Source organism: Eucyclogobius newberryi, unplaced genomic scaffold, assembly GCF_026437365.1.
Source record: "Eucyclogobius newberryi isolate DKJ021-1_F unplaced genomic scaffold, fEucNew1.0.hap1 SCAF_20, whole genome shotgun sequence".
Lineage (NCBI taxonomy): Eukaryota > Metazoa > Chordata > Actinopteri > Gobiiformes > Gobiidae > Eucyclogobius > Eucyclogobius newberryi.
Window position 1 is genome coordinate 21495117 of NW_027315835.1, and position 23111 is coordinate 21518227.

Sequence of the window (23111 nt, forward strand, 5' to 3'; positions counted from 1 at the left end):
AATATGTGAATTGGCCCCAGTTACTAAGTAAGTCTAGTAAGTCTATTATACTGCACAATCCGTTCCACTTAAAAAATGACCTTTTTATTTTACCGCAATAAATCTCTATAAATGATGGTGTGCTTTTTGTCATTACATGTTTTCTTCTCTGAGCTCAGGCTTAGGAGTGAGGACCTCAACAACCGCTGGCTTTGTTTGTCAAGCTGCAGGCAAAGACCGGAAGCACAGCTGTTGTTTTATTCTTTTTTATTTAATTGTTTACACGCATGTAATCTTGGTCAGCTGATTTGTTAGGAAATAACACACACGATTATCTGTGCAGTACATTCCGCCAATTATGTTTAAGGTTTGTTTTTATTTGGTTGATTTGAGCTTTTATTTAGTAAGTGCGTGTGTTCACGACATGGTTGACGATGATGCATTGACACAAAGAGGCTGAGGGCGGAGCCTCGGCGCGGGTAACGGAGAGGGAGAAGCCGAGGCACCGGTGCAGACTCCGGACACAGAGATCTACAGCGCGGTTCCAGCTCGTGTTTCGTGGCTGTTCCCAAATGGCTACGACCGCGGAGGACCAGCGGGAACTTTCCACGCATCACGGCGGCCTCCGCAACAGCAACAACAATAACAACAACAACAACAATAACAACAAAGACAGTGAAGCAGCGGGAGACAGCGGCACGTCGCCCTCCGCCAGCAGCAGCGCCACGGAGTCCAGCGGCACCACGTCCCAGAGCAACGGCTCGGGCATCAACCCCACGGGCGGGAACAGCGGCAAGTGGGTCCGCCTCAATGTCGGCGGCACCGTGTTCCTCACCACGAGACAAACGCTCCTTAAAGAGCAGACGTCGTTCCTGTACCGGCTGTGCCAGCAGCAGGACCTGCACTCGGACACGGTGAGTCCGGGACACGCAGTCACACGAGTTCAGCCCCGGGGGAAAAGCAGGTCTTCAGGTTCATAATTCGCGAGGCTTAAGCTCAGGCCCACGGGCAGCTCAACATCCTGGTACTCTGAGTCCTGCGGCACGTTAAACTTCTGCCATCGATAATCTCCCAGCGTCAGGAGTGAGAAGTTCAGCCACAGAGCCATGCACCACACTTGAACTTGTGATGGCGTTATGATGTTATAGTGCTCACTAAACAGTTATTATTAGTGCACTATATTATTTTACCTCTGCAGCTTTCCCTCTTCATGTGTGATCAGGAGCATTCCCCCATAACCTGCCCTGAATTGCCTTTATTTGTAAATCTATCTTTTCATGAGGTTTTACATAATTTAAAAGTACATTTCATTGATTTCTTAATAGGGCTGCAAGACCTATTGCAATCAATTCACAATCGTAATTTGAATAGTCGCATCACTGCCATTTTTACATCAGTCAGTTCCAACTTAGGGGTCGGTACCCAAATTTGTTTCCTCAAAGATTGTGCGAATTTGAAAGAAGGGATGGCACGTTAATTGCTTCTACAACGTATTTTCTAATAATTGCTGTTCAAAAACGTCTCTGGAGAAGGAGGGTTGGGTGGCCAATATATCCACAGGTAAAATAGGAGTCACTGGGATTTAACCAAGATCATTTTCTTCGCAAACAACTAAACATATTGTCTTATTATGTATAAAAGCTGCCAACCGTGTAGTTGAGACCCCTACAAACAATTACCAACCGTTCATATTTCCGTTTTCTCTCAAATGTGAATACTGTGCGTGTTTAAAAGGTGAACCGAATCCTACTATCCAAACACATCTTGCAAATCGTGTATGGAAAAAACTGCACATAGAACTGTATGCAGGTAAGTTTGAATCTGTGTGGGGAGAACATTGCTGACGACAAGAGCATGAGGGGTTGGTTTGCCTCCGAGGAGCCTCTAACCTCAGCCTTAACGTGTGACTCTTCTGTATGAGCCGTTCCCCCTGCAGCTTCCAGTGTCTCCTTCTGCGCAAACACCGGCCACTCCAGCCCTCGTCTCTCGTTATTATTTCGTGCCGTGAATGTAGCTCGAGTCAGATGGATGAACACGTGCCCCCCCCCCCCCCTCTTCTTCTGCCGGAGCTTGGAATCTTGTAGAGTGAGAGAGAGGAGGAAGACCGAGACGTATTACGTGACGCTCTCCCACACACCGTAAGCTCTTGACTGATGCCGGTTTCTATTACGGTCCCGGCGTTTGATTTGGATGTTTGTGGCAGAGGAAAACGATAAGAACAAGGAGGTTCTGCACTTCAGCCTGTTGCCCTATCTACAGTGACATTTTGCTGCTCGCGGGTGGAAAGCTCGCAGGACCCAAAATGTCAGCTCTTTCGACGACTGCACGGAAATGAGCCCCAGGAGGCGGTGTTTGGAAAGGCCCTCGGAACGGCCCAGAAACGTAAACAAATAGTGCCATGTAATGAAAAGTGAGTTAACGACCACAAAATATTGCTTATCCCATTGTTTAAATTGTATGACAGGCAAGTATTACAGTGATGGAGTAGCTGAGAGATGGAGCTTATCTTGAGGATATCAGTTGTAGAGGTTTTGTGAGTCACTAGAGGTGCCTCATCATATGCTTCCTTGTGTACAGTAAAGTGCACAATGACAGAGAATACATTTTACTCCAGATAACCCTACCTAACACAACTGTCTTTTAACAAGGACTTTTTTGTGTGGAAGCTTTGTTGTTCAAGTAAAGGCTCCCTATTTTTATTTTTTTTGTCGTATGCCAGCCAGCCACAGTGTTATGAGTTTGATTCCCGACCCCGACAATTTACTGCATGTCCTCCCTTCTCTATCATCCTGTCAATAACGCCTACAGGCCACAAAATCGGTAAACATTTAGTTTCACGTAGGAGACTCGGATTTTCAGTGGGGCAAATTTGTATTAAGCACTGTGCATCAAGCCGCCCACGTCCGTCTAGCACGGACTCAAAGCAACATACTTTTGCTCTGTATCTCGTCCCGCTGGAATCAAAATCCAAACAAGATCGAACATGACCAACCACACACATTATACGGCACTTTGATATTATGCAAACGATCAAGTTGCACAACAATCACTTCAAATTTAGCCGTTAGTTAACCCAGCTCTGTGGACTACTCTAAAGAGAGTTTTTCGCAGTGATGCCTGTTCCCGCTGCTCTGTGGAAACAACAGTCCCATGTGACCTTCCGCTGCGACCCGAGAGGAGCTCCCTTTGCACCACACGCACTCACCAAAAAAAGTCTCCACTCAAACACACTCTCATGCTGGGTTTCCATGCTTTTTGGGGACACAACATTGATTTGCAAACCCTAATCATACTTGCCTAACCTTTAACCATAACCTATTTCAACCCAAAACTCAAATTTAAACCATGTCGTTGATCTAAAATTGAGGGATGAACATTATGAGGAGCTAATTACTAATTACTTAAGGTCGACCGATAAAGATAAATGTGTGTGTGTAAACAGATTTTAGTCCCCACAATTTGATAAATCCTTCCTGGACTCTCCTTAGTTCCATTATCTAGCTGCTGACTCACTTCCAGCACATATCACACATTTTGTCATTACGCACTGGCTCTTTTTCCATACGGCAATCACAATCTCTCAAAACCAGTCACGCTGAGACGCATCAATTTAATCTTTCGAACTTGGACCTAAAATGAGGAAAAAGCTTTGATGCCTCTGTGCTGGCAAAATTGCATCCAAGTCTTTCCACGTTGCTGCAGAAGCTGCTTTCAAGGCATCGGAAATGAAACCATTCAATCTACGCATTTGTTATTCCAACGTGCAGCTTGCCGCCGGAAGCCAAAATATGAACCACATTGAGGTGGTGAGATGCATAGAGCGGGAGCAAGTTGAGTCATGGAATGCTTATGCGCTTTGGTTACAAAATAAGATCGTCGCATTGAATTTTGTCCCGGACTTAAATGGAGATGATGAAACGGCGAGGAAGTTGGAAATGAAGGTTTGCGTTCAAATTGACAAATGAGCAAGAGACCGGCGTGAGTCAGACGAGCGTGACTGATACAACAGATTGGACGCACAGCTAAACAGGGAAGATGCATAATATAATGAGGCAGTCTTTATTTTTATTTGTTGTATAGTTACGCAATAAAGGGTTCAAGGGTCGGTGTTTCCAGATGTCCAGAAGTTGTTGTTGATGGACTGTTTATCTTTTCACATTGGTGTAAAATTAGACAACTAGAAGTATAATTAGTTAGTTAGCCTTATTTTGGTGTGGTTCTTTGTGGGCTTTAAAGATCGAAGGGAAAAGACACACGAATGGTGGTAAAAAATAAAAGAAAATTAGCTTCTGGAATTAGTTTGAAGCATAATATCTGTTCCAGTGTGTCCTTCCTTTCCCAGCAGTTGTTTTGTACACACACCCAAAGGAAACTAAATCTGACCATGTGTGTCTTCTTTTCTGACTCACGACTAAGGGCAGGGTTTATCCTAGAGTTACCCCCTTCCATTTAATCTGCTGGCACTCACATCTCAGCTCAGGGGTGATTGGGTTGTTTTTTAAACCCTCTCGCGCACACACCAGTCTGCCAATGTCTGACCATTTTAATGTGATTACTCGCACCTCGCCACACCAAGGTAAACCCTGTGCCCCACGTTGCTAATGCTGTCCTAGCTGACCGCACGCCACCCCTTAGCCAATTACATTATGTAGCCAAGAGTCACCTTACGCCGAGATAATGTCAGATGAACAGGTGTAGCCGCACAACCCTTTCCAGACAAGTACTTCGTAATCGCATTAGCACAGATGATTACCATGCTTTGATTCATATTATATATTAATAGGATTGCATTGGGCAGATTTGAATGGCTTGCTAGGTAATAGAGGTGTAACATTATTAGAATTATCGTAATAGCGCAACATTCAAAGTCTCACAAATTTGACCATGGACCTCTGCAATTTATGTACAGTTGTAAGCTCCAATACCTTCAGTTCTTAACCCTCTTTCAGTGCAGTAACAATCATTTTGGCATTTCACATTTTGTAACTTGCCATATGAATGTAACGGAGGTAAAAGGGATAACGCACTATTGTGACCAAAGGATTCCGCAATTCTCCAGATTTATAGGGTTCTTTAAATTAGGGATTTAACTTTTCAAACTGGGACCCCCAAAATATTTGCGACCGATCCGAAACGCCCACTGCTAATAAAATATAGTGACTAAGATCTTTTCAAGATGCATAACATTTAAAATCAAGTTTAATTTGTGTTAACTAGTGATAATTCTACCTAATTTCCAATTCAATTATTTATTTCTCCTAAGTCATGTCGTGACACAAGGGGTCCCGACAACCACTTTGGAAACCACTGGTTTAAATGGTGGCTTCTAGCTTTAAAGAAATGCTTGGAGGCAAGAAGGCATTTTGAGTGTTGAATGATGCATGCACCTCATGACATAAAACCTTGGATCCAAATGTTTACAAAAATGCATAAAGAAAGACTGACACGGCTGTAATGTATGAGATTTAGATATTTTCAATCCAAATGTTGCTATCAGATCTAACCAATCAGAGCAGCCAGACAGCGCTAGGCTCCGCTGCAGTGAAGGCTTTTATACTGCAGAAATAGCGAGGGCACAGTTCAGCACAGGGACCTGGACTTCTTGATAACCATGGCCCCCTCACTCCAAATTACCACTATTGTGTAGTCAGCCTGAGATATATTTTTAATCCGCGAGCCTGATTATATTAGAACCATCCATCTGAATGTGTTCTGTGCGGGAAAACCGCCTCCGTCAAATATGTGTGCGTGCTGTGATGCCATCTGTGAGGTCGAGAAACGGGACGAGTGTGTAATCATTTCCGTAAAGCAGATTTGGTTAATAAATGCTGTGGTTGCAGCCAAAGAATATTTAAACTATACAAGAATGAAAATAAAGGATTAATCCGTCCAGAATCCTTCAACCCTACTGATTACTCATGCTGGAGCAGGCGGCAGTGCGCGGGCAAGTGGGAGTAGGACATTTGTTTAGCTTCTGTGGACAATTTACAGTCTCTACATGTCACAGCCATTTTCCCTGTATGATTCTGTAAATGATTCACCACTGCCCCTGCCAGCGACGTTTACTATACATTATGATGATGATAATGTTAGCAATTACACTTGTTTGTGGTGTGTTAAAGGCGCAATGGACGATTTGAGAATGCAGGCGGAAGTGCGGGCTAATCGGCAGTCCACGGCACGAGGAAATAAGACTCAGATTTATGCCCAAAAAATTGTCCATTCAACCTTTAAGTAGATTGATGACATTCTGCACATTCTGATCGTGACTAGTCGACAATATAAATCATTGTAGTTGCGTTTTTGATCATCGTCATCATTATCTGGACTATAGAGACTCTAAATCACAATCGCTGTGCACCCTGGGAAGAAAAGTGACGTCGCCCCTGACAATGCCATAAGTTTCCATGAGACCTTTGGCTAACATGACCAACTACAAGTGCTAACACATTGCCATTTCATGTTGTTAAAACAGAAATAAATGCAAATATAGATCCCTCAAAAATGAAGACTATTTGCATTTCTTCTTTGTTTCGAAAGCCAACCTGTTAATGAAAATGTGTGCATTCCTGCCATCACCAAGTATGGCAAAACAAGTGTTTAATCTTGAGGCTCCTTGTGATTCCTCGGTCTTGCTTGTGCTCCAGCACTCTTATCTCTTCTGGTAATTCAAAATGAGCGTTGTACCATCTCAGAGACTTAGGATCCTGCAGCTACATGTGCCTGCTTCCGATGGGTCCATTGCAAAGACAAACTTTAGTGTGTCATAGCCCCCCCTTCCCACAAACCCCAAAGTGTTGTCATGCCCACACTGTCAAGTTGCATCACGTTGATTAGGCGTTGGTCTGCTCTCGATCATGAAGGAGCCGTGAGTGTGTATCTCCTCCAGGCTCTTCGCTGAACACTGTAATCACACACAAACTGCCCTCCCCTTCATCATTCCACCTCTGTCCTTTCCCGACGGACAATCACAGAGCTGTTAGTTTCTCACATCCTTTTCAAGTGGATTTGTGGTAGATTTAAATGGATGAAAACAACAATATGATCTGCATTTGTGCAAGTTTTAGTCTGTCTTTTGTCAATAATGTCTTATAATGCATTCATTCTTCATCTTCTGTGGAAAGGCTAGTGCTTGGCTGCTTGTATTTTGGTTTGCAAGGCAAGGTAAGGCAAGGCAAGTTTATTTGTAGAGCACATTTCATACACAAGGCAATTCAAAGTGCTTCACACAGCCGGAAAAATGCATTCAAATCACAAAGAAATTACAGAAATACAATAAAATTAACTAAATTAAAAATTATCAATCCAACTGATTTTCTAAACTAATAAAATCACAAACAAAAGAGAAGAGTGCAAAGAAAAAATCCTTTCAGTCATATGCGCAGCTAAACAAAACTGTTTTTAGCTTAGATTTGAACATTGTCAGAGTAGAAGCCTGTCTCACATCTTCAGGAAGAATGTTCCAGATTTTAGCTGCATAAAACTGAAACGCAGATTCCCCATGTTTAGTCCTGACTCTGGCACTAGCAGGAGGCCGGTCCATGTTTAGTCCTGACTCTGGCACCAGCAGGAGGCCGGTCCCTGAGGTCCTCAGAGTCCGAGATGGTTCATATGGCACTAACATGTCCAAGATGTACTTTGTTGCTAGGCCATGGAGAGACTTGTACACAAGCAGAGCTGCTTTAAAGTCTATTCTCTGAGCCACAGGAGCCAGTGCAGAGACCTGAGAACAGGACTAATGTGATCATACTTCCTGGTTCTAGTCAGGACCCGAGCAGCAGCGTTCTGGATGCACTGCAGCTGTTTTACAGCTCGTCTGGAGAGACCAGTGAGCAGGCCGTTACAGTAGTCTAGTCTACTGGAGACAAACGCATGGATAAGTCTCTCTAAATCTGGTTTTGACACTATATTTTTGATTTTGGCAATGTTTTTTAGATGGTAAAAAGCTGCTGATGTTATTGATTTGACGTGGCTATTAAAGTTCAAGTCTGAGTCCATTATTACCCCAGATTTCTAATTTGGTTTGTAGGTTTCAGAGCAAGACTCTGGAGGTGACCGCTAACACTTTCTCTTTGTTTCTGTGGGCCAAAAACGATTATTTCAGTCTTGTCTGAGTTCAGCTGGAGAAAGTTGTTTTGCATCCACAAACTGATCTGTTGGATGCAGTGACAGAGTGAATCTACTGGTCCATAGTCACCTGCCGATAGTGAAACATAGATCTGAGTGTCGTCTGCATAATTGTGATAGGACACATTTTCACTGCGTATCAACTGACCTAACGGCAGCATGTAGAGGTTGAACAGAAGGGGACCCAGGACTGACCCTTGGGGCACTCCACAGGTCAGGGTCATGTGGTCTGAGACACAGCTACCAATTTCATCAAAGTACTTCCTGTCTTCCAGATAGGACCTTAACCAGTTTAGGGCAGTGCCAGTGATGCCCACCCAGTCCTCTAGTCTCTGTAAGAGGATCCCATGATCGACAGTGTCAAACGCAGCACTCGGATCTAACAGAATTAAGACTGAGGCTTTGCCCGTGTCAGTGTTCAGGCGGATGTCATTTGTCACCTTGACAAGAGCAGTCTCAGTGCTGTGATGAGATCTAAAACCTGACTGAAAAACATCAAATGAGTTGTTTATTAAGAGGAAATCTTTTGCAAGCTTTTATGGACTCACTCAACCCACTTAAACAAAACTACACAGAGTGTTGTCCTATTGATTTGTAACCAACCTTTAAAAGTTGGCAAATGCAGTCTATTACGCCTCATCATTTATGCAGTGTTTTCTTCCAATAAAATGCTTGCCTGGGACATTCTTGCAGTCTTTGTGATAACTGCACCTACTCAAACTGCGATTTTGATTTGATGGCAATGTATATTATATCTGTAATTCAAGGTTTAGAATTTCTAAACATTTAATCCATAAATTAAAGTCCATGATATTGCCATTATTTGAAGCATATCCTTTTGTGATGTTTTTGATCCAGTTAGAGCTTATTTAAAAATAAAGATAAAGTCATATCGTCCACAATCTACCAGCAGCCATCACATGTAAGTGTTGAAATTGCACCTCGAGGCCAATATTGTCCATTGCCGCCTCAGCAGCTTTAATTAGTGTGTCTTTTGAATAAAGCTGGTGGTTGCTTTTGTCACCCTCCTCCACCATCTTGTCCTCACTAGTCTGCAAAAGCATCAATGTTGAATAAGCTCGCACCAGGCTCTTTCAGGCGGCGCTCTCTGTCGCGTCGAGTAAATGGTGTCTCCTCGGCAGCAGTCATCACGAGGAGCAGCAGCAGCAGGAGGAGGAAGATGAGTGTGCATATTGTGATGGCAGCACCGACGTAAAAGCCAAGTCGCCTCATCTCCACAGGCCCCGAGGTGAAGGCAAACTTACGCGGCCTGTCCACACATGTGCAGCAGCAAAGTGGCCTATGTAAAGTTTATTAAAAGCGACCGGAGAGCACCACCTGCAAAAAGGGAGCGTGCGGGACGCTGTGAGGGGAAGGAAAACAGGAAGGCTGACATTAAAAAAAATGGCAAAAAGCCAACAACTTTGAACACCATAAACCAGTTTACGGAATGTTTTTTGTCTGTGACCTACACATACCTCAAACTTTCAGTGAAATAATGAGATATAAATTGCTTAGAATGGATTTGTGCCTCAAAAAATGTCCCTTTATCTCAGAGTGTAGGTACAATCTATGTTTGAATAAAATGTAAATGAGCTAACTGGTCTTATTTCATAGATGCATTTATAAGCCTAGGATAATCATCATCAGGATATTGGCTGAACGATATCTTGGAATCCAATCTAAAGTATCAATACCCAGACACAAATTGATACCAAAACTAGGTACTTATGTCAACAAGTATCGATACTTAAATAAATTAAATAAAGACCACATTTCTTGAATAGTGTTAGAATGATCTTGATCTTCAGCAGAACTAGTTAGCACATAGTAAAGATATACTATGAAACTACCATTATTTAAGTTGGAAAAAGAGATCAATGTGCTATCGAGACTCAAGCTTTTTCTTTATTATCAACATTAACGTTGAAATGTTAAAATCCTGACGCTGACCATGCAGTAACCTCAATGATCTCACAATCATTTGATAGAAATGCACCGTCTTGTAGAGAAGTCTGACACTGTTAAGATTACAAGTATTCAACAGGGAAAACTTTCAATGAGATATTTTGCTCCAACTTGTCTGGCCTGGTTCTGCACTGAAGTGATGACTCCATGTGGCAGACATCCACACTTTGCATATCAGATTAAACCTTGGCTGTGCCGGCTGCTTTCACTCTTTTTATGTTATGATGCCAGTGGCCAAGTTGGCAAAGGGTACGTGACCAAGTTGTTTTTTGTTTGAAGCAGAAGGAAATTGACAGTCCATGTTGGGGCGAATTTGTTGTAGCCTTTTTGTTATAAAGGTTACAACCCTATCGCAATTGAATGTAACCATGTTGTGTATTGGTTAGTAGTTAGGTGTTGGGGGGGAGGTACTGCTCTGTCTGAAGCTCTGTTACTCGTGTTCGACTGTAATCTGTGCTTGGTTTCAACACAGTGTCACCATCACTTACAACAGCTGATTTGTGCTGTTAAAGAAAGTCTTGCTACAGTCACAAGCTAGCTAGCATACTACATACAGGCTCCTGAAAATGTCTTCTTTAAATCCCCCCGGCATGATGCCACTGCAAAATAGGTGTATTTTGTAATATTGGAATTTGTACTGTTTTTCTATTCATTCTTAATCATTAACTCATATTTCTTTGTTTCGTTTTTGTCTATAGGATGAAACCGGGGCTTATGTAATCGACAGAGACCCCACTTACTTTGGGCCCATCTTAAACTACCTGCGACACGGCAAGCTGGTTTACAACAAGGAGCTGGCTGAAGAAGGTCTGGCGTTTCATTCATCAATTGGTTCATTTCAATATGGTTAAACGTCGTTGCACCTTTGAACTAAATTCTCTTTTTGCGCTGTTTGATTTCTAGGCGTCCTGGAAGAAGCCGAGTTTTACAATATCACACCGCTCATCAAACTGATCAAAGAGCGCATCATCGAGAGGGACTCCAAATCCACACAGGTATAATACGGAACCTTTTTATGTAACACTTCATAAAGTGATCTGGTGAAGCATAAAGAGTACATTTATTATGAATGAAAGCCACATACTACAGTGTTGCTTTATAGGATAATTGTACAGCATGTCCAGCCTGATGCAATATTTAAAAAGGCTCTTTTAAGTGCAATGCCTTAGGACTTTAAGGGATTTCACACTGCTCTGCCCCTTCTAAGAGGACACTACTATGTACAAAAGATGTGCTGCTCAGAGCTCTACGATCTTATATAATCCGATTGTGTGGGTCTTTCAAACTACGCCCTCTCCCACTGTGGCTTCCTCTGTATTTTACAGTACACACTGGTGTCATTTGCCTAGAGGTAAATGTGGTGTGGAGCTCTGGCATTTGCACTAAAATGATGCTGGCCTGTACACAGCCAGCAACCATTATGTATTTTTAGATTTATACACGCGCTACCCACGGACTATGCTGCAGATTGGCATGTTTCTTCTGACTGTAACGCCAAAGTATGGAGTTTTCTCAATACAAATATTAGATTAAACTATAATATACAAGAACGCGATAATACTTGTGCTTTCAAATCTTTAATGCAGCAATGTTTTATAATATATTTTTTAGATTGTCATGTTGACATTTATTGTTGACATTTATGTTACAATTTATTTTACTTGATTTAAAGGCACTGTATCTGATTACAATCTTGAAAAAGTGAAAAATAGAACATGTTCACAGCTTTCAGAGACCAGGGCTAAGTTTTGCCGTTACCGTAATGCTAAAAACGACTTGCGTGCTGAATGCGCTTTATAATTGGATACAGGCAGCACACAGCGGCCTCATTCTGACCCTAAGAGCTGCTTTTACAATAGATCTGTACTGGGACAAGACCCCTTTTACTTTATTCATGAAAACAAATCAGTTACAGCTCCTTTTAATAGGACTATATTAAGTGTCTTGCCATGGGTCAGACAAACATCTCAGTGACAGTTTGCTGTGGAAATGAAAACTATAGAGAGGGAGATATGTCAACATTGAGCCTTGATTATATCTCATCAAAATTATTTCGTGTCATAGCATTGAACTGCATTAAACAAATTGCACTTAGACCTGTCAAGATATCGACTTGTTGTTCAATAAATGAGAGAAGGAAACATATATGTTTTGGGGTCAATATTTATTGCGTGGCAATTTTTTTTGTTTTTTTTTTAGCTACTAGTTTAGGTACATACTGTAAGGGTTGTGTTCTTTTATTTCTGTAATTCAGCACATGCTTTTTAACAATATGTTCATTTAGAAAATGGTTTACCTGGATTAACAAAATGCTGAGTTATTTTGTTGGTGGAATGAAGTAGTTTCAGTCTCCTTTTTATTTATATTTTCTGAAGTTAAAAAATTGTACAAAATATATATATGTGTTGGGCTTGGATACACTGAATCAATTACAAAGGATACTAGGATCAGATTGCACACATCTGCTTTGTCCTAATGTTGTGCTTGATGCGTGCCGTCTCTCCAGCAGGTCCCCCCTAAGCACGTGTACCGGGTGCTGCAGTGCCAGGAGGAGGAGCTGACCCAGATGGTGTCCACCATGTCGGACGGCTGGAAGTTTGAGCAGGTCAGCGTGCGCGCCTGCAGAAAGCCCCGCACCGGACTGCTCTGGACTGTGGGTTGGACTCACGCTGCTGCTGACCCTTCAATAAGTGACCCTTTCGGCCTGACCCTTCGGCCCCCTCGATCTTCGCCCCCATATGATTTTGATTTACTCCTTCAACTAGAGCAGACGACCACAGGGCTGCACCATATGAGCAGATAAAGCATGCAGGAACAAGAGATTGGAGATGGTTATGATTTGGCATGAATCCCTTTGGTAATATGTTTGTGATTTGAGTTTATTTGCAACTTGTATCTTCAGAAGGGAAAGAAAAGGCTAACTTTATTGTGCCTTATTAAAATACAAATAGCTCCTTTTCTGCGGACACATTTGAAAATCTGAAGACTAAACCGCCTCTGGTTTAGAGTATTTATAAATTGCTGTATCCAAACATTCAAACTTAAATCAAGTATAATATTAAAGTCGTGAAAGTAGGATTAAATGAAATGATACGCCTCTTTTACACTCAGTACTTTGGAAATCCTGCAGGACTTGAACCGCATTTGACAACACATGAAGTATTTTCATTTGTGATAATAAAGTATTGTTGTGCAGCCCTTGATAATAACAACGCAATGTGATCACGTCATGTAAATGTTACTTTTGCTGACGAAGTAGTGGTACGTGGACCTCAGAACGTCCTGGTGTCAGAAGGTCAGCTCTTCTCCAACATAGAACCCTAGTCTAGACCCTCACTTCCCCCCCAAACCTTCAACTCTCCCCTCCCCCAAACTCTTAACGCATGCACGCCACTGTTCGCCCCCCCCCCCAAAAGCTGTTATATTTCTGCCACTGTCCTGCTTCACTGTCCCGAGTTGCTTTCTGTGGCGTCCTCTTCTACACGTGTGCGGCAGAGTGTCTGTCTGCATGACGGCTTTAGTTTGGGATTGTAGCGCTTTCTGCAAATCTTCTGTCTCATGTGTTTTCCGGTTGGTTTGGTTTTAACTTAACGTTTCTCTCTCTCTTTTCTCCGTATATCTGCTGCATGTGTTACTTTAGATGGTAAATATCGGCTCGTCGTACAGCTACGGGACAGAAGACCAAGCAGAGTTCCTGTGTGTAGTGTCCAAGGAGCTCCACACGCCGGGTTCAGGGCTGGCCACCGAGCAAAGCCACAAAACCAAGGTAAAAGTCTATTTTAAACACGTGTGGATTGTCGGTTTGTGTCTTTTTTTTGTTTTATTGCTGTGACTGCATGTGTCTTAAATGCAGCCCACAGACCTGGCAATCAAATCGGAGCAACAGGCGAAAGTGCATTCTTCAAGTGGGCCAAAATTGGTCCAGATGGGGCTAGGGCGATGGTGTTTTGTCGATCCACATTTTTATTAGTCGACTCATACCGTTTTTTGAATATAATTATTATAGTTCATACATTTTACTTAAACTTAAAGGTGCACTATTTCAATAATAGTAATAACAACTCCACTGTTGAACACCAGAGGGCCTATTTTTGTGCACTGGACTCATTTCCTTTGAAGGGTGTGTCCAGGCCTGTGAATCAGATCGTAGGGTCTAACCTTAGAGGAGCCAGTGGATGACTTCAGAAGGGCCACATGGAGGTTCATTCCTCATTATCATACAGAAGGAGACACAGCACACTGCCCAGGGCCATGAAGGACACACCTACTCATTTGGTTTGAAGTAAAGCTATCCCATTGGCTGCTGGACACCACGTGACCTGGATTTACATCACCACATACATACATGGAGCAACATCTAGTGCCAAAAATGTTATTCTAGTCCACATTATGACTACAATTATAATAGGGGTTATTTATGTGTCGAATAAATACTGCCCAAAGAGTTAATTTAAGTCACAAAAAATACATGTGTTTGTTTAGGGGACATATATTATCTATGCTGTTCCTCAAAATGACACGGTGCCCCTTTAAGATCTTTGTGGTTATGCACACAGCGACATTACGTAGCTCGGCTGTTTGGGGAGAGATCAGACGACAGATCGGTAATGCCAGGTCTGAAGTGGGCTGCCGAGGCGGATGTGAGACCGCTCCGTGTGATCCCGCTCTCCCCTCTCTCCCAAATGTCACTTGCCAACACTCCCACGTGTCAGTCACACTTCTCTCATCCACCGCCACCTGCCCACACAAACCTGTCCTTCACTACTCACTCATCCACATGCTCATCTTTGCTTGTTTTGTCTCGTTTTGTTGTGTATGATTTTTCCGCTCCGCCTTTTCGCTGGGACGGAAGGCGGCGGAGATACAGGAGGAGGAAGCGTCCAAGGAGGAGGAGCAGGAGCAAGAGCAGGAGGAGGAAGAGGGAGGGAGACAGACCACACCAAATGAGTGGCTTAGAGAATGAGGGGGATCATGATGTGTCTGTGTCCAGAGACGCAGGACTCGGTGAGGCTCTGTAGAGACGTGTGTGCCGCAGTAGATGTGGTTTTGACTGTTGTGTTTCTGTGTTGGGGTTTGTGCGCTTTCCATGGAGCTGCATTGGGACATAGTAACAAACGTGTAATGAATAATAATAGGTTTATAGTCTGCCGCATACATGGAGTCACACAATGGCTATGTTTACATGCACACTAAAACTCACTCTCTCAAATGTAATGTAATCAGCAGATTTCTTTCCAATTGTTCACACTTCTGCAGATGTTGACATGGAAAATGATGCAAAAAAATTAAATGAAGGAAACAAACAACAAAAATGAATGGATGTGGTTACATGCTCACTCAAAAGCTCATTGTTATTAGATTTTAAAACCGCAACATTATCTGCTTTCTTTCTGATCATAATCTATCTAATTACTTGTATGAGATTTTGTTGTTTTCCAGTCCAGAAATGAGACAATAATCAGATTTTGGTGTGCTTGTGAACATAGCATAAATTGATGGATTTTGCCAAAGATGAATTTCGACTATGGTCAAAATAAAGCTATTCTAATTGTTGGCCTATTGACTTAAAAAGGCCCACTGTTGGTTTTCTTGTTGCAACTGGGGCAACATTGTTCTTGGGTGAGTTTTGAACAGTTTACCCTCCTGTTGTCAGGCAACAGCTCAACATACTACACCCTGCTGAGCCCAAAAACACATTTTGAGCTAAATTGGTTGATTGTTCTACACTGGGATGATGCTAAAGTAAATTACTGGTGAATAGATCAAATAGAGTTATAAACTATGTTTATGCACCACAAAAATGTAAAGTAACATGTTTAGATTATTTGGGTATGAACTGAAATCATGACTTTTTCATTTATTAGTAGGGCTACTGTTAATTTTATTCATATTAAATGTATTTTTTGCAGCCGTATTTGTAATCACTATTGAAACTCACCGTGTGTCTTTGTGTCACGCTTTCTAGCAGCTCCAGCTTCCAATGCAGTGTCATGGAATCGATCTGACCTTGTAGTGCAGTCGTAGTTCTAAAATGTCCACTCTGGTCTGTGTACGTCTAGCCACAATACAAGAGTGAATCACATTACACACAGGGACACACACACACACACAGAGGGACACTAGCGCCGGTGTCTTATGTCCAAGTCATTGTGCATGTTCCATCGTGTCGCCATCACCATCTCCATTATCATTACCAAAGTCAGTCCGTAGTTGCATAATACAGCATCTTGATTATATAATAATTTGAATAATATCATTTGAATTTTGATATTGACTTTTTTTGTTTGTTGTTTCTTTTCACATTCGACAGCTTTTCCAGATCCACGGGTCCCGGATGTAGGAGCCTACCGAGTTACTGTACTTTTAAACTTAGTAATCGGAAGATGAGATCCCGATATGTTTTGTTGGAGAGTTTGACAATTTTGAAAAGTGGCCACGCTATGAATCTTAGTAAACACAACCAAAGATTTTGAACAACGCTGGTCAAAGGCTGTACTGAAAACTTAAGTGAAATAAGGGACGCTGGAGTTGTTGCACAGTAATTTTCTTCCTTAATGTTGACCATGCATCTACAGTATATTGTTCTGTGTTATTAACCTAGGAGTCATGTTTTCCAATTTTGTAGCCTTGATGTCTTTAAATATCTCTAGTTAAAATCTCAAGCCAATAGAACAAACACTAATTAAAGGAGATATATTATGCTTTTTATAAGTAATTGATATTGAACTATAACTTGAGTAGATTACAATTTTACATTTTGTTCATTGTTAAAGGCAACAAAGTACAGGGGAGCATAGGGGGTAGGTGAAAACGGGAATTTTGTGAATACTCAAGCCTCAGTAGGAGGATAATACAGGATCAATCCAAATACAACTTTGAGGAAGATGCTGACAAGGATGGTTAAACAGTTATTAAAGTTAATTTGGCATAATATGTCCCCTTTACCTTTATATGAAATTATAAAGGAGAATATTTTGGAATTGGTAATATTCTTTCTTTATATGCATAGCTTGAGACTTTTAAATACATGGCCTCAAAGCTAACTAACTAACTAGCTAAATAACTGACTTAATTTTCAGCTAGCTAATGTTTTTGACTTTAAGAATCTTATACATTCAGATTTTCCTAAACACTCTAGACGAGGCATGTGTTACTGGCCTGTGAAGCCTAATACTATGTAGAAAACCGTGGTCTCACATATATGTAACATTAAAGATTTATTTGTTTGAGTTTGTTCCTGTAACTCGGACCAGAGCGGTTGTTTAGCGCCAGCGGGATTTCCCCAGCTTGTCACTGACCTGGAGTAGACCGAGCATCAACAGGAAAACATTAAAATTCTCCCAGGCAATTTAGCCAAGATTTAAGTGTTAGACAATCAAAAAGCTCTGTAGGTTTGCTTGATGTCACAACGTTGGCGAAGGCAAAATATTTTCTGCCAGAATTTGCATTGAAGTGTTAAAAATGCATTTACTGGGTCTATTCACACAAAACAAGGCAAGGCAAGTTTATTTGTAGAGCACATTTCATACACAAGGCAATTCAAAGTGCTTCACACAAGAGGAAAAATGCATTAAAATCACAAAGGAATTACCGAAACAGAAATACAATAAAAATTAACTAAATACATTTTTAAAAAAGCAATTTAATGAGCTGGTGCAATCTAAATTCAATTCAACATTTGTGAAATTTATATTTGGCTGTTTAAAATAGTGTTTCGATTAGTGTTATTAAAATGGGCTGAGCTTTTTATTTGTATTAAATGTGTGTGCAACCCATAAGCAATCTACTCTTCTATGATTCAATAAGGACAAAACTAGCATCTGTGTGCCGTCCGTGTATCTGAAAGTGAAGTGTATATTTATATGGAGGGATAAAGTTTTGAACTAATACTAAAGGTCATGCTGCTTTTTATTTATGCTCGCTTTTATCAACCGACAACTCTAAACGTGGAGGCGTAAGACTGAGCGACCAGTTCTGTTTTGTTAGAAGATCATTTGGTGCCTTGAGTTAAACAGCACATACATTCTACTGTAACAGGCATTGTTCAATAGCCGTGTTAATCTTGTAATGGTCATTGTACATAACTTCCAGCGTGTTTTGTGGGTCACTGTAGAGTAAACAAGACGCACTGAGGAATGATCAAGCTATTTTTTATCAGTCTTTTTGGAAACTATTTTTACATGTTTTGTTGTATAATTTATTGTTATTTTAGTGAATATTTTTTCTACCTAAGGTTATGACCGTAGCTTTGATCACTGTCCGGCGGTTTGTAGTTCACAAAATCAAACCGCTTCTTTTTTTTGCATGTGTTTTATTTTGTATATGAGGTGAATGGTTTTATTTTAATACCAAGCTTGTTTTACATAAAGTATTTAAGTATTTAAGATGAGCACATTCCCCATTGCAAAATAAACATGGTCCTAACTTTTGACCTTTGTGCTAGTCATTTGAACATACAAAAAATGTGACTGAGGAAATGTAACTTTTACAGACTGGCAACACTTTTTGTTTAGTTTTTATTCACCTGTTCCCCAGAAGGACCAAGACACAACTACAATGTGACGGCTCATTTTATACTGTACATGAATGATTGTCACAATTCTCAATAAAACGTGGTCCTATAGTGATTTCAGAGCAGTGTGTTGCTTCTTGTCGTAGTAATGTCAATATGAGAACACAATAATGGTTTCTGGTACATATGCATTTACCGTAAAAAATAAATAAAAAAAAGATTAGAAGTGCATTCACCCATTTAACTTGACAAGCCCTGCTATCTATAATGCAAGGCAAGTTTATTTGTAGAGCAGAATTCGTACACAAGGCAAGTGCTTCACACAACAGGGAAAAAATGCATTAAAATCACAAAGACGACAGAAATCACTAAACAGTTTTTAAAGGGAAAAATACAAATTAAAGCATTTCAGTCATATGCACTGCTAAACATAACAGTTTTTTAGCTTTGATTTGAATAATGTCAGAGTAGAGGCCTGTCTCACATCATCAGGAAGACTGTTCCAGATATTAGGCTGTTTCAGTTTCATTACTGGGCAATCTAATCGATTCAAACAGAGCATGTCTTCAGGCGATCAAGACAACAGTAGAAACTGGGTCAGCCAGTTATGGAAAATGGCTATAGTTACGTTCATATGACATCACAACATTCCCATTTTAAAGTGCATATGGCTATATTATATAATTGGGACTCAAGAACACTTGCTGTAAATGTCCGTGCGCGATGGTACCCTAAACCCTCAAATCTTAAGAATATTGGAGCATCATTACTGTATTAAGAAAATCACTGGGGACATCTGTGAGTTCTCCCCCAGGTTGTGTGCTTTGAGGCCCGGCGAATGTAGACACACGGACTAAATCTCTAGCCTCTTACAAACAACATATTGGACAAATGATAGTTGGGATGAATGGGGGGCAAAGTGGAAATTCAACAATAGCAGGAAAAGAGCACCAAGTCAGGACACACACTCACAGCGAGGCGTCTTTCCAGCACTATGGGCCTTGTCTATGTTTTTAATGCACTGTAAAGCACCACATTCAATGCATTTAATTAACAAAACTTAACAAAATCCTTATCTAAATTCAAATTATATTAAACTATTCAACTGTATGATACTAAAGCCTCTGCCAGTGATGTATGACTTGTTTTGCAGTAGCTGTATTATAGAACAACACAATTTATTCTTTACTCTTTACTACTCTATTCTTTGTATGTGTATTGTCCATTTGTTTTTGTCAATGTTGGGAAGATTACATTAAAAAAGCCTTTGGAGGTAATATACTGTGTTCTGTAGCCAGGCCCAGTCAGGGCAATGTATTTGGAAGTAATTAGTACTTAATAAACGTTCCCATTAATTTGCAGTATATTATAGGGTTATAATGAGTGTGATATAGGGTTAGAATAGCTTTATGTGTGATCAACATTTTAAATTACACTTTGTTATTACACTGCAAGTGCATTTTATCATAAGATCATATGACAGGTTCTCATATGGAAAAATGTAAGTTGAAATGATAGAAAGTTAAACTGAGTTCTAAAACATAATTGCTCTGTGATTATGTCAATAAGCGACATCCCATTGAAAATTCAGGGACAATTTACATGTAACTGACACATTTTTCTGATAGTTTAAACAATCATTCAACAAAATAAAGGTGTTATCAGATTTGTGATCATCAATTGTGTCCATTTATGTGGATTCTGGCCCTTGTTTTATAATATTGTTGCTAGGTAACAGTTGGGGAATTACCTCTACCTATGTCACACCTGCTCATGTTACACCAGGAAGTAAAATTATAAACGTCACCAAAACTTTAAACTGAGCTGGAGACAGGTCACAATTCTCTGGTAGAATTAGCTGTTTAACTGTCAGATTTATGTTGACAGACATAAACAAAAAAAGTGAAATTCTGATTTCACAGTTGAATTAAAAGCATAAAATTACTAGGACAAGTTTTGAAGCCAATTACAAACAAACAATGACAATAATGATGATCTATGAATTAAAAGAGATGATGCTGATTATTCATGCTTGTTGCCATGCGCTTTCTGGCGAGTCTTTGGTGGAGGCGGGTCTACAGGAAAGTGCTGAGGGTGTTGTCCACAGTGGCCAGGTGTAAGTACTCTGGCTCCTCGCTCACACAGCACAGCTCCCGCTCCTCCTGGGACACAGCACTGCTCTGACTCAGCAGGGGCTTCCTCTTGATGGAACCTCTGGAGCGCCGGTCCAAACACTCCACGATCATGTGGGCCAGGTCCTGCTGCAGCCGCTGGAAGTTCTCTCTGAGGAGAAGGACAAGACGGCAACACCAGGGTGAGGGGAGCAGGAAATGGGACTTGGGGTTGTTGCGTGATGGGTTTTCATTGTTTTTGTTGAAATATTTCACCCAGATAAACGTTAGCAAATTACTGTGTGGTTAAGGCAAAAGTTGAATAAGGCAAAACTTCATCTGCGTCAAAAGATGTTTTATTATTTCATTCACCTGTATCACATAGGGAGATGAATATCACCCCTAAAGTAGCACCTGCAGACACCCAACCTTTTAAATCTTGATTTATTAAAGTTTTAACTGCAAAAAATGAGGTGAAATTTTAATCTTTGTGCCAAATTTCAGTCAAATCTAGTTTTCTCAAATATGATATCCAAATCCCATCTGTGAATCTAGTATGTCAATAAAATGATCTACGTCCCAAATACACATAAAATGCCTTCTTTATGACAGTATATAAAATATATGAGTTTCAAATTGATAATTTAAGATTAAAGAGTTTTTCCTATTCTCCTGCAGTGTCTTGTCTTAAGCACGCGCCCACCAACCAGAAGGCAGCAGGTTCAAACATTGCCAGAGCACATACATTATGTTGTGTCCTTGGGCAAGACACTACACTATAGCAACACTCACTGAACAAGAGGGCTTTTCAGCAACTCCTTCTGGGCAATATTGTCAAAATAAATACCTTGATATTTTTATGGTCAGACAATATTATGTCAATCCAATAGAAACGTGTTAAAACATATTGGTTTAGGTTTAATTATCAGATATAGAACAGAAATATCTGTAAAATTAATCACAATTAACCCCCTTATATCCTTATTTGAACATTTATGACATACAATTTTTATTTTATTTTTTGTAGCATTTTTTACTATGAATAATATTCTTAATATAAGTTATAACTTATATTAATATATATATATATATATATATATATATATATATATATATATATATATATATATATATATAATGTATAAGTTCAATATGATCAAAATGCTGATATATTGCATTATTATACATTTACATTTCAGATGTATAAAGATGGATGCGGCTTATGTAATCCCGCTTTATTAATGAATTTCATAAAACACATGACTCACGCTGTGGGCGGAGTCGGGAGGTCAAAGTTCTTCCCCTTTTCTCCTGTTAACCAGTACGTCGTCTCCGTTCCTTTGCCCTTTAAACACGTGACGATCACCAGTTCAGTTCAGCTTTAGAGACATGTCCACATTTCATCTTACTTTGCGCTCTTACCTTCAGAAACGTCTCCCCTCTGTATTCATACTCAAACTCACAATCTGTCCGTTTCAGAATATCGATGGTGGGCTGACTGACGTGGATCTTCAGGGCTGGAAAAAGACATGTTTTTAATCAATTATGAGTAATTGCTGGTTTTAATGTATAATTACTCTTGACTTATGTCCACTGTGGCACAAATTAGAAGTAAACCGATTACACTTACGATGTCCTGACGACTCCATCCGGGACGCCGTGTTCACTGTGTCCCCAAATAGACAATATCTGGGCATCTTTACCCCGACCACACCGGCTGCACATGGACCTGTACAGACAGAGAGGCAGGGGACGGTAATGAACTTTTAGTAATTCTTTTTTCTCGTTAATTAACGAGATTTTTCTTGTTAATTAACGAGAAAAAAGCCATTAATTAATGCCTTTTTTCTCATTAAATAACGAGAAAAATCTCATAATTTAAAGACTATAAAGGCAGATACGCGGTTGTGGTTGCTTACTTATGTAGCACAGGGCTGGGTAAACGTTTATAGAGGTGGGGGGTGTTGGAGACTGAGCCGAGGATGAGGAGCAAGAGGATGTTCTAACGCGCTTTGACTTGATGGGCCTAGAAACGACAGAGTGATAGTGATGTTGTTGTTGTTGTTGTTGTTGTTGTTGTTGTTTTATGGCGGTTGGCATCCAATTGTTGCATTACCGCCAGACTTTATTCCTCAGACTTGGAAGAAGGACTTCTAAAGGATAAAACGACAAAGACGTCCCATGACCTCATGGGCTTTGTAAAACAACAAAGACGTCCCATGGCCTCATGGGCTTTGTACTTCCAAAGCAATGGAATAAGATTTTTTAAGGACTACGACAAAGTCTGAGGGGAGGAAGAACTTCTATAGGATACAATGACAAAGGCATCTCATGACCTCTTGGGCTTTGTCCTTTTCTGGAGGTCAAAGCACTGGAAGAACAACTTTTAGGACTACGACAAAGTCTGGGGAATA

At 40.6% G+C, this 23111-nt stretch overlaps 2 protein-coding genes across 8 annotated transcripts in view; one reads left to right on the plus strand and one right to left on the minus strand.

The window, feature by feature from the left end:
• The first annotated feature begins 414 nt into the window (after window positions 1-414).
• On the plus strand, window positions 415-18706 carry kctd17 (potassium channel tetramerization domain containing 17). Of its 7 annotated transcripts, none has more exons than XR_011928196.1 (8): window positions 415-893; window positions 10773-10881; window positions 10978-11069; window positions 12584-12727; window positions 13715-13840; window positions 14927-15078; window positions 16385-17303; window positions 17361-18706. XR_011928196.1 is itself a non-coding variant. In XM_072455870.1 (6 exons), exons 1-6 carry the CDS (start codon window positions 552-554, stop codon window positions 15035-15037), a joined length of 927 nt encoding a protein of 308 aa, XP_072311971.1. In that variant the 5' UTR covers window positions 416-551; the 3' UTR covers window positions 15038-15380. The 7 variants fall into 7 exon arrangements, 1 of the variants encoding a protein (XP_072311971.1); XR_011928195.1 differs by having other exon boundaries at window positions 416-893; window positions 12581-12727; XR_011928198.1 differs by having other exon boundaries at window positions 416-893; window positions 12584-12679.
• A 1915-nt stretch (window positions 18707-20621) lies between these two features.
• Window positions 20622-23111, minus strand: part of gucy2cb (guanylate cyclase 2Cb) — a 28736-nt gene continuing 26246 nt past the window's right edge. Inside the window, exons 24-27 of the mRNA XM_072456584.1 lie at window positions 22328-22426; window positions 22120-22214; window positions 21966-22042; window positions 20622-20869 (exon numbers count right to left, since the gene is read on the minus strand). Coding sequence (XP_072312685.1) covers window positions 20662-20869; window positions 21966-22042; window positions 22120-22214; window positions 22328-22426 — 479 coding nt within the window. The 3' untranslated portion in view covers window positions 20622-20661. The remainder of the gene's footprint in view (window positions 20870-21965; window positions 22043-22119; window positions 22215-22327; window positions 22427-23111) is intronic.